The sequence below is a fragment of the Palaemon carinicauda genome, chromosome 11 (genome assembly GCF_036898095.1).
Source record: "Palaemon carinicauda isolate YSFRI2023 chromosome 11, ASM3689809v2, whole genome shotgun sequence".
Taxonomy (NCBI): Eukaryota; Metazoa; Arthropoda; class Malacostraca; order Decapoda; family Palaemonidae; genus Palaemon; species Palaemon carinicauda.
This window is the reverse complement of record NC_090735.1, coordinates 160,145,958-160,161,446: the sequence shown is the minus strand read 5'-3', so window position 1 is coordinate 160,161,446 and position 15,489 is coordinate 160,145,958. Positions and strand designations below refer to the sequence as shown.

The 15,489-nt window shown below is 41.9% G+C and overlaps 1 protein-coding gene across 1 annotated transcript in view; it reads right to left on the bottom strand.

Moving 5' to 3' along the window:
- Positions 1-13,767, bottom strand: part of trus (programmed cell death 2 like trus) — a 408,837-nt gene extending 395,070 nt beyond the window's left edge. The window contains 2 exon segments of the mRNA XM_068382532.1: positions 6,207-6,367; positions 13,636-13,767. Of these exon segments, the coding sequence (XP_068238633.1) occupies positions 6,207-6,367; positions 13,636-13,767 (293 nt within the window).
- Between the last annotated feature and the right edge of the window lie 1,722 nt (positions 13,768-15,489).

Sequence of the window (15,489 nt, the reverse complement as noted above, 5' to 3'; positions counted from 1 at the left end):
ACTGTCATAGCCTCCAAAATGTTGATGTGAAAGTTTTTTGATCTGGAATGATCAATTTCTTGCCCTTTCCTTTCATGCAGATGGCCTCCCCATTCTTTCAATGAGGCTTCCGTGTGTATTGCCACTGATGTTTGTGGTGGTTGCAAGAGAATTGTCTGTGCTAGGCTCTTATTCGTTGACCACGGCCTTAATGGCGTGCACAATCGGGTCGGTGTCAATTTTGTTGATCTCTTCGAGCGTTTGATGCGTATCTTCTCCAGACCCCTGGCGCATCCTTTGGCTGTGCTTCTCGCACCGGGTCTATCACTACTGCGAACCGGAGAGAGCCCAGTACTCTTTCCTGGTGGTATTTTGAAATCCTCGTGTTGGATTAGTCTCTTGACAGATGCCGCTATTTCTCTCCTCTTCTTTAATAGAATGGAGAGGTGGTGTGACTGCAAGTTCCCATGGATTCCTAGCCATTGAAACTTGTGAGCTGGAGAAAGGCGAGACTTCTAGCGATTGATCTTGAGGACCCAGTGTTCCAGGAACTAGATCACCTTTCTGGCCACTTGAAAACAAGTAGTCTTGGATGCTGCCCACACCAGCCAATCGCCCAGATATGCTACTAACTGTACTCCTTCGGAGCGTAGATGCTGGACGATCGTGTCCGTTAGCTTTGTGAATACCTTTGGGGCTAAGTTTAGTCCAAAGGGCATGGCTGTGAAGACAAATTTTACCTTCTGTAGCCAGAACCCTAGGTAGGAGGAGAGGGGGCGACTAACTGGTAGGTGCCAGTAAGCATCTGCCAGGACTATTGAGACTGTATATGCCCCTTTTTGGCAGAAGGGTTCTTATGTGTTGCACTGTAAGGATCCGGAACTTGTTGTTCTCGATGAACTTGTGACAAGTCTAGAATGACTCTGGGTTTGTCCGAGCCTTTCTTAGGAACACAAAACTGCCTTCCCTGGAATTTTGATGGACTTCGCTTTCCCCATTACCTTCTTGTTCAAGAGTTCTGAGGCATATTCTTCCAATAAGGGGGTGGAGTGTTGGAAGAATTTTGGAAAGGTGGCGTGGATTTTTGTTCTATTTCCAACCAAGTCCATTCGTAATTTGGCTGAGAACCCAGGGATCAAAGGTCCAACGATCCCGAAAGTGGAAAAGTCTGCCTCGTACCTGGAATCTCTCATTGTTTAAAGGTTCCTGAGGACATGTTTCCGTGACTGCGTCCTCCTCCATCCTTGGGGGATTTCCGGAGGATCCTCTTTTTGGGCCTTTACCTTTGTAGGGCCGAAAGGTGGTTGAGTGCCTTTCAAAGCCTGGATTAAACACAGGTGACTGGCTACCAGCTGATGAGAGACCATCTGGAAGGTGGTTTACGGCTGGACTACCATTTGAGGCAGCGTGGTCATGGTCACGGTCAGAAATTGTGCAGTTCTAATGGTGATTTCCTATTTGAGGACATGCCCCACTTTTGGAGCAGGTTCCTATTCTCCGTGGGCAAACACACACTCTCTACCGGTCCTTTTTTTGACCTGAGAAAAGCTTACAAATCCATCACAAGGCTGGGACTTTATTAAAGGCCTACACACATTTCTAAGCAGTTCTGATGAGACAGGGAGGCGGCAAGACTATCTTTCGTCTCCTGTTCCCTTCTCAAAGGATGGTTTGGCAACTTTGGAAGGTTCTCATTAAACTGCTGGCCTGCTGTCTCTGGATCCAACTTCAAGACGGAGAAGGTTAGATGTACCTCTTTCCACTTCTCCTCGCAGGTGGGCATAGCTAGAGATAATGGTTTGCATTTCTCTAGGATTGGGCAGGGTTTGCACTCTTCGACTGCTCTAATGACACAGTCTAGGGCTTTCCCCGAAAGGGAGAAGGTCAGGAGGAAGGAGCAATGAAGATTGGATGATTCTTGCTCAATGCTGAGACTTTGGAGTTAGTATATCTGGGCCCTTTCTGGGTCTTCGTAAGGATGGCTTGTGCCTTGTCATGTTCGAGGACAATGACTTCCTTCGGTATAGTCTCCTCACGGGATGTAGGTTCATCTCGCAGTCTCACGTAGCAATCTGGGTATGCTGAAGCTGGGCCAGAATTAAAGCTCTTCAAGGGGATTGGACCCCAACTTCTAGGAGATATAAAGCTTCCCATTCAACATGGGCATGAGTTCCGTCTACCTCCAGGGGTTGGTTCGGAGCAGTGAGGGAGGTCAGATATTTTAAAGGGGCTTAACGGAGCCCCTGGAAGCGCCAGGGCGTTTCATTTCCTGTACCTCTCTTCATCTCTTTGAGATCTTGCTTATTCTCCTCTCGTTCCTTCCGGAACAGTGTCAGCATCTGCTGGATCGACTCTAGGAGCGTTTCACTCCTGCCGACCTATCTAGCCAGTTGGGGAGTTGGGGCTGAAGATGTTGACGGCATAAGTCGAATGCCGGCACAGTGAGCTGAGGGACCTCAGTCACTGTCGAAACGGATCCTTCTTCCTCCGTGGGTGGTTGAACCACTCCTTATTCAGGGCCTTCTTGCAGTAGGTCCTGTCCGGTGCCAATGGATGCCTCTGACATCCGATCTTGGCGGATGTCCAAGCCTTGCAGTGCCTGGTGATATCCGTGTCCACTGTCCGTTGGATAGAGGGAGGCTGGACCTGTGCCTGAGGCACAAACGTATTCGATTGAGCCTTAGGGAACAGTAGGCACTTCAAAGATTTGTTAGGTAGGTAAGGTCCCGTTGAGTTCTTCTGGAAGCCTCATACTCACTTTTGGTAGGTTTCTCTTGCTGTATCCCTTGACTCTGTAGTGTCAGGGATATCTTTTACAAAGCCGGCGGTCAGCAAGGTCAAGCGATTGGAGCAACCCTTCGGGTCCCAGATACGATGCAGCGGGGCATAAAACCTGTACATCGTATGCCCACAAAAGTTTTTACTCTTGTGGTTGCAGAACCCAACTGCACACTTCGCCATTGGCTCCTCCCGTAAGGGAGAAAAGGGTGAATGAGTACTAAGTTGTTTATATCATTGATATAATATATGCTTAAAATACGGGTCCCCGTAACTCAGGGATCCAGATACGATGCAGCAGGGGGCATGAGACCTGCACATCTTGTGGCCACAAAAGTCCCTACTTTTGTGGTTGCAGAACAGGACTGCACACTTCACCTTAGCCTCCTCCTGTAAGGAAAGAAAGAGTGAAATGAGTAAAGGGTAATTTATCTCACTGATAAAATTACATATGCATAAAATAGTATACTGTACTATTATTTATCATAGCTTAGGATAGTAAGCTAGAAAAGAAGTAGGAAAGACACATATCTGTGTTCCCCCTCCAGGCAATTGCTGTGACCTCTTACAATATTAATATATTTAGTTTCCTTATTAGGGAAAATACGGAGTGGAATAACTCTCGTACTTAAGAGCCAGAGTCATTGGATACTAACACTAACTCCACCACTTGTAAAATATTAATACTAACAGGTAATCATTGGTGTTCCGATGATCTAGGATTCATCGGAATGTTGAAGGAATACTTCACCTCAACATTTTTTAATCGGTCTCAACAATGCTCTGTGAAAGGATACACAGAGTATATTGGAAATTTTATACTACTGTATCATTATATACTGTAGTTTTCTAACTGCTGTATTGTTATACTGCAGGAATACTGGCTACTGTATTGTCTTATACTGTAGTTTTTCTGGTATGCTACCGGGTTAGGCTAGTACCTGGTGGCACAAGCTGACAGAGAAAGAATGGAAAGAAGAACTACCGTATTATTTTAGTTTAGTACAATAACTAGGGGTGTAAGGACTACTGTCTCTACTGCCTTCTTTCCAGAATGAGGATTCAAATGGAAGGGGAGGGATACATTGATTCTAGCTTCCATCCAGCCACAATTTCTGTTGCCGGCTGTACTGTCAGTTACAGGGTTTATGGATGGCAATCTAAGAGAGGACTGAAGAATACTCGAAAGTGTAATGGGTTTCCCACCAGCAGCCGTCAGGGACAGCTCAACCTCTCCCGGAGCTTGCTTCCATTAGGGAGATGGTCGAAGCGGTAACCTAACCGCCTTTGTAGGAGCCCAGCCGGTAACCCAGTTAGCCTAGCAAGCAGGGTGATTGTAGAATACCGGCCACAGGAATCGTGACGGCTTATACTAAAGGACAGAAGGGGAAGGGAAAGGGTCTTATATTTTACAGAGAAAGGTGGCAGCAGATATGCCTCCTCCTTTGGCTGTAAATCAAGGAAACATAGTTTCATATACCGGCGACGTCTTGGGCGGCAGAGGAATAAAGATTACCAGGCCTGAGACATTGCTGGATATAAGACATGTCTTCTAGTCCACAAGGGAGAAAGGTGGCAGCAATTATGATACCCACTTTCGGTTGTGGACTAGGGAAGTCGAACTTCCTATGCCGACAACGTTGTAACCGGCAGGGGAATGACTATTCCTCAATCGGTAGCGTTGTCAGCAGCAAGACAGAATACCCTGAGTTACTGTCGTATCTCAAAGCCGGGGTACTCACCGGTATAGAAGATCGACAGAAAACACTATCCAAGTCAAGCCGGAGTACACTACTCGATGGCGATGACAGAAGATAAGGTTGTCGCTTGGGCTGGCGGCACTCAGGGGGAAGGAAAGATTTATCCTCATTTCTCTAAAAGAGAAGCGTATCGAATTATACTAGTAATTCTAGGAGATATCTAGATCTCCGACCGAATTAATAAAAATGATACAAGAGGTTAAACGGGGGATAACGTTACTTAACCCTTTTACCCCCAGGCTATTTGGAAATTCCCAACCCTTAACCCCCAGGGGGTTATTTTTTTCCCAGCACATTTTGCAGTATATTTTTTTAAAATTGCTCTAACAGCCTTAATTTTTGTCATAGAAAGGTCAGGTTGGTCTCATTCTCTTGGAAAATACCTGAATTTTCTCAAAAAATTATCAAAAATATGAAGAAAAAATTTTTTATAGCATTTTTTTGAAAGGACGTACCAGTACGTCCATGGGGGTAAAGGGATGGCTTTTGTGAAACGTACCAGTAGGTCCTTTGGGGGTAAAAGGGTTAAGTATACTAAAACAAGTTAGGCTAGCCTAACCCGAGTCGGGATTTCGGCTATGCTAGTACAACCGAGGCCCTATCGTATACGATAGAAACGTTTATCTGGAAGAGGAAATATTACTTGTGTAAAGCTTATCTTCACTAGTATAATTTTGCTTAACTAGCTAGATTTTCTTTATAGCTAAATACCGGGAACGTCATACTACTAACTAAATAAAGCATTTATGGCGTACGACAGCAGTCTTAAAATGGCCGCCTCCGGGGATGTCAGTGCTCCGCTTAACACAACTAAATTATGTTAATTTAACTGTGAGAAGGGAGCCAAAAATTATACACAGGAAAGATTAAATACTCAACTTTCCTGAGGAAGAAGATGCTGGAGATTGCATGATAATATTCCTTGAAAACAGTAACAACACCGAGAGCAACGTGGGAGAGCACCGTGCTTAAATGGCTACGTTAAAAGGAATGGTACGCCGTAGTAGTACTGGGAGGGGATCCACCGGGTAACCTTGATAACAGCTCCCCTTCATTTTTGCCACTCTTCCCCCTCAAAGCGTAAAATCTATTCAGGGTGAAGATTGCCATGTGTCGTATCAAGAAATACGTCCCCTGATTTTATGCGATATCCTTAAAAGTTATATTAAGGATACTCGCGCCAGGAGTTAGAATTCTGGGAACCTGTGGCTAATTCTCTGGGAGCATCACTGTAGCCAAATATCCCTTAGAAAGCTGCCTAAAGGAACCTTCCATCAGGAAGACATGGCTGAGCCCAAAAGGGATGATTACAAGCAGGAGAGTGGGGATCGAATGCCAATTTAGACATAAACCCATTGCATTGTCACCTTTCACTGGCATTTACATACTTTCTTCTTTGTTTCTATGATGAAATAAGAATCCAGCCTACAAACAATCAAAACTGCAAGTAAATAAATGAGAATAAATAGCAAAGCAATACGTTCGTACTAGTTGCAGCCAACAAAAAAATTGAAGTGTCTTTGAAAGGAGAGTTGGCAAAGCTACTTGGCCACACTCATCACCTGCTGTCAACTACCTCATAACAAATTCAATGGCATTCTATCTCTGCTGAAAACTTTCCCCTAATTCAAAGGATGAAAGGTTTTCACAGGCTTATGAAAAAAACTTCTTTTCTAATTACATACTCACCTGTGTGGACGATTCCAGCACTCTTGGGTTACACATGCAAATAAATACAGCGTTCTGTGAAACTGGCCACCTTCTAAAGGTGCATAAATCTGGATCACTAAAGACTGTTTTCGACCACATCGTTTACAAATAGGGATTTCACAACCACCTGCACACCAGTCCTAAAAGGAAATACAGTATATATTACAATTATCCTCTCAATGACTTATCAATAACACAAAAAGTATCTTTCCCTTAAAAATAGGAAAATAAATTACTACTAATATTTTGCATTACATAAATGAGGAAAATGTAAAGTTTCTTGATAAAATATGGTATTTTCATTATAAAATAAATTTTTGAACATACTTACCCGTTAGTTATATATATAGCTTACATCCCTGACGTCACGGCAGAAAATTCAAAACTCGCGCCAATCGCCGATTGGATAGCCAGGTGTACCACCCCTGCGCCCTAGCGAGGTACCTAGGAACCATTCCAGGAACCCTCATATATTCCATGCCTCTAGTTTCTTAGAGGGGAGGAGGGTGGGACTTAAATTATATATAACTACAAGGTAAGTATGTTCAAAAATTTATTTTATAATGAAAATACCATTTTTAAACATAAGACTTACCCAGTAGTTATATATATAGCTGATTAACACCTTCGGTGGAGGGTTAGAGACAGCTAGTATATCTGGAATTTTTCTTAAGAGTTAATTAAAACAAACTTAAGGGTTCGTACCTGATAACGAAGCTGACTTCAATGATTCTCTGTCTCATTATGTCTGCTAGCCTTATGAGATCCAGCAAACCTCCCAGGGGGCTGAAGATTTCGTAGGAACTGTCAAACCAGTGTATATACCTCATTATGACAGAACCTAACTCCAATAACCAGTTCCGGGCACTCTTCAAGGAACAAAATTGACCACCTGACTAAAATCAATGATTTTGGAAGACTGACACAGTCTCCACAAACAACCATAAAAACAAATAAAAGTTCCAAGAGAAGAAAAGGTTATTGGGATTATGGGAACGTAGTGGTGGATCCTTCACCCACTACTGCACTCGCTATCACGAATGGTTCCAGAGTGCAGCAGTCCTCATAAAGAGTCTGGACACGTTTAAAATAGTGTGAAGTGAACACAGATTTACTCCCCCAAAAGGTTGTGTCCATAATACTCCACCACAATCTATTCTGCTTGAAGGTCATTCAAGTTGTTAAAGTACTAACCTCATGCGTCTTGACCTTAAAAACTTGAGGCCAGTCTCACTGTAATGTATATGAGCCTCTCTTATAAGAGTCTGATGAAGAATGAAAGGACATTCTTGACATCTGATAACGAGGGCTTCTTAATCGAGCACCAAAGAGCTTTCGACTTGCCTCGCAACTCTTTCAACTGCCTGGGTAGAACTTCAGGGTTCTTACTGGACACAGGACTCTCTCCAACTCCTCGCCAACCATATCCGAAAAATTCGGAAACTCAAAAGCCTTAGGTCAAGGTTGAGAAAGGCGGTCATTCCTGGCGAGAAAGCCTAACTGCAATGAGCAGATAGCTTCGTTATCTCGAAAGCCAACGTTTTACTAAACGTACGAATTAATCGATTCTTTTAGATGTCACCAGACTAACAAAAAAAAATAGTTTTCATCGAGAGGTCATTAAAATGAAGATGAAAGCAAGTGCTCAAGCTTGTCACTCATAAGGAACTTCAGGATTGAGTCCAGGATCCAAGCTGGTGAATCCTGGTTGTTTGATGTTTCAAACAAGTTGAGAAGTTCCTGTAGGACTTTATCAATCAAAAGGTCCAAGATACTGTGTCTGACAACAGTCGCTAACACACACCTGTATCCCTTGGTGGAAGAGGATGAACAAATGAGCTTCCTTCGAAGGTAAAACAGGAAGTAAGCAATCTGAGTTGTAGAGATACTGGAAGAAAAAAACAGAGTTGACTCTGCAACATTCTCTAAAGCCTCCCACTTGGATTGATAAATCCTGATGGTAGAAGTTCTTATTGCTCATGTAAAAGACTTAGCTGCCTCTTTCGAAAACCTCTAGTTCCTGTGAGGTTTCAAAAGGGTGAAGGTAGCTAGAAGAAAAGCTTGGAGACTAGAAAGGTAACTTTCCAAGAGAAGTTGTTTGAGTAAAACTACTCTTAATGGAAGACTTCTAGGAGAGTCCACCATTCATTCCAGTATCTCTGTGAACCATCCTCTTGAGGGCCAAAGGAAGGCCACTAAAGTCACTTGGTCCCTCCATGTGACACAAACTTTTGTGTCACCTTGTAAGGAATTAGAACGGAAAACGTACACATCCAGATAGGACCAGACTAATAGGAAAGCGTCTATGTGGACTGCTTCGAGATCTGGCACTGGAGAGCAGAAAGTTTCTAGTCTCTTTGTTAAGTCACGAATAGGACTATACAAGAACGACACCAAAGTCGCCACAGATTCTTGCAGATTTCTCGATGGAGTGTCCATTCTCCAGCTGAGACTGTTCTTCCATAAGTTCTTCTCTTTTTTAAAGAACCTTGTTAGAAGGAATACATTTTTCTCCTTAGCCCAGATGAGAAGACTCCTCTCAGTCCCGTAAAGGAACCTCGAGTGGGTTCCGTCTTGCTTGGCAATGAAAGCCAATTCTGTGGTGTGATCGGCATAGACCTGCACCACTTTGTTCCAAACTGACCCTTCAAAGCTTTATGAGAGCCAACTGGACTGTCAACAGTTCCTTTGGGTGATGAGGAAGCTCTTCTGATCCTCTGTCCAAAGTCCCGAAGCTTCCAACTTTCTAGTGTTGCTCCCACCCCGAATCCGAGGTGAGGAGACACAACACAAGGCCTAAGATCCTCTGTTCAAAAGGGGGTGACCTTCCGGAAGTTTGACTGGATCGAACCACCACTGAAGGCAACTTCTTATAGCATCCTAAAAGAGATGCATATCGACTCAAGACCTTCTCCTTGTCCCAAAATGATTGAGGTTGAAATGGAGAGGATAAAGATAACTCACATAAGGATCATAGCTTCTAGCTTCAGACTGGCCAGGAATCGAACCCTGGTCCAGGAAAACTAGGATGAACAGTGACATAACAATGGTCAAAAAGAAAGAATCAGTCTTCCCAGGGAAAAAACCCCCTCCCCAAGAAGAGAGGTTTCCCAACACACTCATCCACTTCCTTGCAGAACACTTCTGTATCTTACAAAGATTGCAGTTTCAAGAAGGCTTGCTCCTTTCTAAGAGGAGACGTAAAAGCCCGAAAAAACTTGACTCTGAATCACCATCCTTAAATAAAGTATTTTTGTGATGGTGTCAGAAGATCTAACGGAATTAGTGACGTTGTGTTTATCAGGATACATCTATTTAAGGTCCTGACTCCTGGCGTCAAGGAAACCCAGATCACCGCCTATGTCGCCGCGTTGTACTAAGGCTAGACGCTCGATAAAAAACTTTCGTGATCAAAGAGATCGGAACTAAGGCGTCCTTGATCTCGACATTCGATTCAACTAGTGTCACCACGAAGTCCGAGGTTCTCATGTTCAATGTCATGCCTCCTTCTAGATCTCCGACGTCGAGCGTCCTGAAAGACGGGGCGCCGAGCGTCCTGTAAGACGTGGCGCCGAGCTTCCTGTAAGACGTGGCGCCGAGCGTCCTGAAAGACGTGGTGCCGAGCGTCCTGAAAGACGAGGCGGCGAGCGTCCTGTAAGACGTGGCGCCGAGCTTCCTGTAAGACGTGGCGCCGAGCGTCCTGAAAGACGTGGTGCCGAGCGTCCTGAAAGACGAGGCGCTGAGCGTCCTGTAAGACGTGGCGCCGAGCTTCCTGTAAGATGTGGCGCCCAGCATCCTGTAAGACGTGGCGCCGAACGTCCTGGAAGGTGTGGGGCCGAGCGTCCTGTAAGACATGGCACTAAGCGTCCTGGTGTCAGAAGAGACTCGTCTAGTTGACAGGAATAAGCAATTCTTCTGAAAGGTTCAAAGTTATCTGAAAATCCTTCATGAAGATCGTAAGAAAGAGCTCTGATAAATCAATCGTCCAGATACAGGGAGGCTCTGATGTCTCTTGAGTGCAGTATTCTGCTACATTTAGCAAAAGTTTAATTGCAAAGCCTGCCTCTTAAACTCCTCTCTAGATCTGTGAGAGAGATCTATTGGAGCTAAAACTAAAGGAGGTTTTCCTATGAAAGGAAATTGTAATCCTCCTTCAGAAGATGTACTGACCAAAGGTCTGCTCCCCTCTTCTCCCAAAATTGCCAGAAGTTATGTAGTCTGGCTCTACTGCCTGAAGGCGAAAGCAGTCAGACTCTGCTTCGCCTTGTGACCAGGCTGACATGAGACTTTAAATAGTTCATGATTTCGATGTCTCCCTGGAGAACTTTGACTTCTGAAAGAAGGCATTGAGAGAAGTTACATCCAGGAGCGGATAAAAGCCTCCCTCTCCCAAAAGAGAGACATTTGATGTTGTAAAGTCTGTTTTGCAGAGAGGTCTTATCAGAGTAACTAACAAAGGAGGTTTCACTAGGAAAAAGATTTCGCATCCATCCTTAAGGAATAGCACGGACCTCAAAGTTATCTTGCCCCATTGTCTGGATTCCTTAAGAGTTTCAGCAATCCACCCAGGGGGCTGTAAAAATCTCTGTGGGGTTGCCACAAGGTCCTCGACCTTAACGTGGTTAGACCTCCACCCTTGCTATCCTGGAATACCTGATAAGGAAGCTGGCTTCATAGGTTTATATGTCTCATTTACCTGCATTCCTTGAGAGACTCAGCAATCCACCCAGGGGGCAGTAACAGTCTCTGTGGGGCTGCCACAAGGTCCTCGACCTTAACGTGACTAGACCTCCACCCTATATGACATATCTGTTTAGACGTTGTTACTGTTTTAAGAATGATTTATTGTTAAATTATTCTCATAATTTATTTATCTCCTCATTTCCTTCCTCACTGGGCTATTTTTTCTCTATTGGAGCCCTTGGGCTTAAAGCATCTTACTTTCCAACTAGGGTTGTAGCTTGGCTAGAGATAATAAAAATAATCTCGTACCTCAGATAAAAGATCTAGAGGCCAGGTTATTCAGAGGAAAAAAGAAAGCTGTCTTTCCTTGGTGCTTCTGAGACTCTTAAACAGTCTCCCACCATCCTTAAAGCTTCACTGATGACCACAGGTAAATTCAGAGGGTGGCGAACGTGGAGCAACAGGCATAAAATAATTTGGAAACTAATCATAAAAACTTTCATGAGTTTCTAATCAACTGAATGACGAAAGGAATAAGGATCTTCTCCTTCTGAGAATCTCAAATTCAACAAGAGAAAAGTGATCACCAATGTCATCTACTGACAAAGCTCTTGTAGGACGTGGCGCCGAACGTCCTGAAAGACGAGGCGCCGATCGTCCTGAAAGACGAGGCGCCGAGCATCCCGAAATATGAGGCGCCGAACGTCCTGAAAGACGTGGCGCCGAGCGTTCTGAAAGACGAGGCGCCAATCATCCTGAAAGACGTGGCGCCGATCGTCCTGAAAGACGTAGCGCCGAGCATCCTGAAAGACGTGGCGCCGATCGTCCTGAAAGAGGTGGTGCCGAGCGTCCTGAAAGAGGTGGTGCCGAGCGTCCTGAAAGACTTAGAGCCGAGCGTAAAATGATCTTCATTACGTCACTGGGCGCGTTCAGTTCATCAGAGGGTTCTCATGGCCGACTGGCGCTCTGGAACAAAAACCGTGTCTATGTTGGTTCATAAGCATTATAGTATTGCTATTATTAGCAAATGTGATGCAATGCAAGACTCTAACAGCAATGTTAGTAGCTTAACGTCCAACGCTCTTTGCTTTCCCATGGCAAGGGCGAGCATTCTTGGGAACGTCAACAGGAACGCTCGAGAGGACGTATGCTCGTGAGCTAACGCCTCTCGCTTCCTTTGGCCGATCGACACTCCTTCCCCCAGGGGTTGGGGAGCTTGGAAGAGGTCTAAGGCTAGGAAAAAACGTCCACTGTGCTGAATAAATTCACTGCACTAATTTAGCACTGAAACTTGCACTTTAACTCTTACACAAAAGACCATAATTAGTCCTGCCCGATGTGATGGATCTCTCTCTACTGCCAAGGGCTTGAATGAGAATGCAAAATCGTTTCTAGTTCTTGCTATATAAAAATGTAACAAATTTTTTTCTTTTTTTAATAAAATATTACCCTGATATTTTCATTGTAAATAAATCTTTGAACACACGTACCCGGTAGTTACATATAACTACCGGTAAAGATAAATGTTATACATACTCATCCAGTAGTTATATATAACTACCGGGAAAGTTACATGTTATATGATTCAAATGAACAGATATAGGAATAACATATATATATGTAAACAACCCTTAATTCTTAAAGGTTCCCAAAAATAGTGATTTGATATTATTAAAATTAACAGATATCGCAATAACGTATATATATATGTATATATATATATATATATATATATATATATATATATATATATATATATATATATATATATATATATATATATATATATATATATATATATATATATGTATATATACATATATATATATATATATATATATATATATATATATATATATATATATATATATATATATATATATATATATATATATATATGTATATATATATATATATATATATATATATATATATATATATATATATATATATATATATATATATATATGTAAACAACCCTTAAATCTTAAGGGTTTCCAAAAATAGTGGATTGCCACACTTAACAATTGGAACACATACTGTATATGAATATACGAATAATACTAGAATCCCAACATCGAAAGAAAATAAACAACGATATCAAGAATTGTTGGGACTGCATCGTATGATTTAAAGAATGAATACTTAAAACACAAATATTATTTAAAAATTAATATAATCTTTTTATATTAAAAGTTAAATGCTTATTGTAAGTTAGATTTCCTTTTCATTCTTTACAAAAAAAAAGCAAAGAAAAGAATTATGCAACATATCACGTAGTACTATGTTGCTTACGTCACACAATTGTGACGTCATAGAGATGGTGGAACGATCTCCGCCAACATATTAAAAGAGTAGGTTCGTAAGTTTTACAGTAGGGGGAAAAAACTCCCATTCCTACCTCTGTTAAGATACAAACGTAGTTAAAGCACTAACACTCCAACCAGCAAAGGCTAAAAATAAATTGTACATCACCAAGATAACTGTAATATACAGGTTATAGCGAGTGAAAAATCCAACATCTTGCCGCTAGCGCGGCAGGGAATATATGAGGGTTCCTGGAATGGTTCCTAGGTACCTCGCTAGGGCGCAGGGGTGGTACACCTGGCTATCAAATCGGCGATTGGCGCGAGTTTTGAATTTTCTGCCGTGACGTCAGGGACGTAAGCTATATATATAACTACCGGGTAAGTCTTATGTTTTAAAATATTATTTCAATACATACCCAATATTCTTGTTCATGCTTCAAGTGGAAGTTAGAAGACAAGAAAAGTGGGAAATACTGTACTACAAGTTTGATTTCAACAAGTCCACTGAGTTGTTCACAACACTTGCCAACTGTGTGATTTGCTATCATTCATTGCTAACCAAATTCAGTCATCCTCTGAGCCTATTACTCTAATGTGGGTTAGTGGGAAGTGGTATATATGAATAACCAATAGGTATTAATATAATTAATCAATTGAGAAATTTGGTTTATGTCAATTAATATTCCCCAATATTTATAAGCTGAATACAGTACCTCATTTTGTTGGATGGATATTAGCAATCTATTAAGTATAGTTAAAATAAACCTCAATGATAAAACAAAATTGAATATTAATGGAAATTCATTGATTGATTGATTTGAAGTTCTCTGGCATCCTGCCATCGAAGGTCATTGACGCCGATATCGTTTATTATACATAAAGATTAAGAGAATATTCAAATAAAACAAGAAAAGTAAATATGTTAATTGAGAAATTTGGTTTATGTCAATTAATATTCCCCAATATTCATAAGCTGAATACAGTACCTTATTTTGTAGGATGGATAGTAGCAATCTATTAAGGATAGTTAAAAACCTCAATCATAAAACAAAATTGAATATTAATGGAAATTCATCGATTGGTTGATTAATTGATTTGAAGTTCTCTGGCATCCTGACATCGAAGGTCATTGACGCCGATATCGTTTATAATAAATAGAAAATAAAAGAATATTCAATTAAAGCCAGAAAAATAAATGTTATAAAAGTTAAATAGCATTAGGAAGACCTGCTTCTGATATAAATTTAAAAATACCAATACCATTGTATGACACATGTCCAAGGATTTTGGAAAGGATGAACCTACCATCTTCGCCCAGGCCTCAATCAGATAAGTATTTCTTTCTGTACTATAAGTGGGGCATTCAGTCAACAAAATTAATTTTGAGCAAAGTGAAAAATCTATTTTTGGGTGAGAGTACCATGTCGTCCTGATGGAAGAGTTCCTTTGGGTAGCATTCTAAGGGATATTTGCTACAGTGATACTCACAGAGAAATAGACCGAAGGTCTCCAGGATTTTAAATCCTGGCACGACTATCCAATTAAGGACATCGCATAATATCAGGGGACGTATTTTTTAGATACAACACATAGCAATCTTCACCCCCAAATAGATTTAACTCTTTGATGTAAGGGGGAAGAGTGGCGGAAGAAGGGAGAGCCGTTCTAGGTACCCGGGGGACCTCCTATCCGTACTACTACCGGCCGCCATTCCTTTACTTGTCGTTAAGCAGAAATACCCGCAGATAGAGTAATTTCGGGTGGGGTCAGCAGAAGGGTGGGTCCATCAGGACGACATGGCACTCTCACCCAAAAATAGATTTTTCCCTTTGCTCAAAATCCGTTTTTTGGGCTCGGGCCATGTCGTCCTGATGGAAGCATACCAGAGAATTAACTTGAAAGTACTATATTAGTGGGTTTGTGTATGTGCCTTCTACGTTGATTGATTGAAAGTTTTCAGGCATCCTGACATCTAAGGTCATTGACGCCAATAGCATTTATAATATATGAAAAATAAAAGAGAATTAAATTAAAACCATTAAAGTTAAGAAGTCATTTTAAAAGTTAAATGGTTTTCAGAAGACCTGCTTCTGAAATAAATCTAAAAATGCCGCTCGCATAGTAGGACACATCATGTCCAAGAATCTTAGCAAGATGAACATGCCATCCTCACTCGAGCCTCAAACAGATATCTATTTCTTAGGTTATTAAAATAAGGGCATTTGGTCAAAAATGCCTCACTGTTAAAAGTACAAAACAGTCCTCGCAAT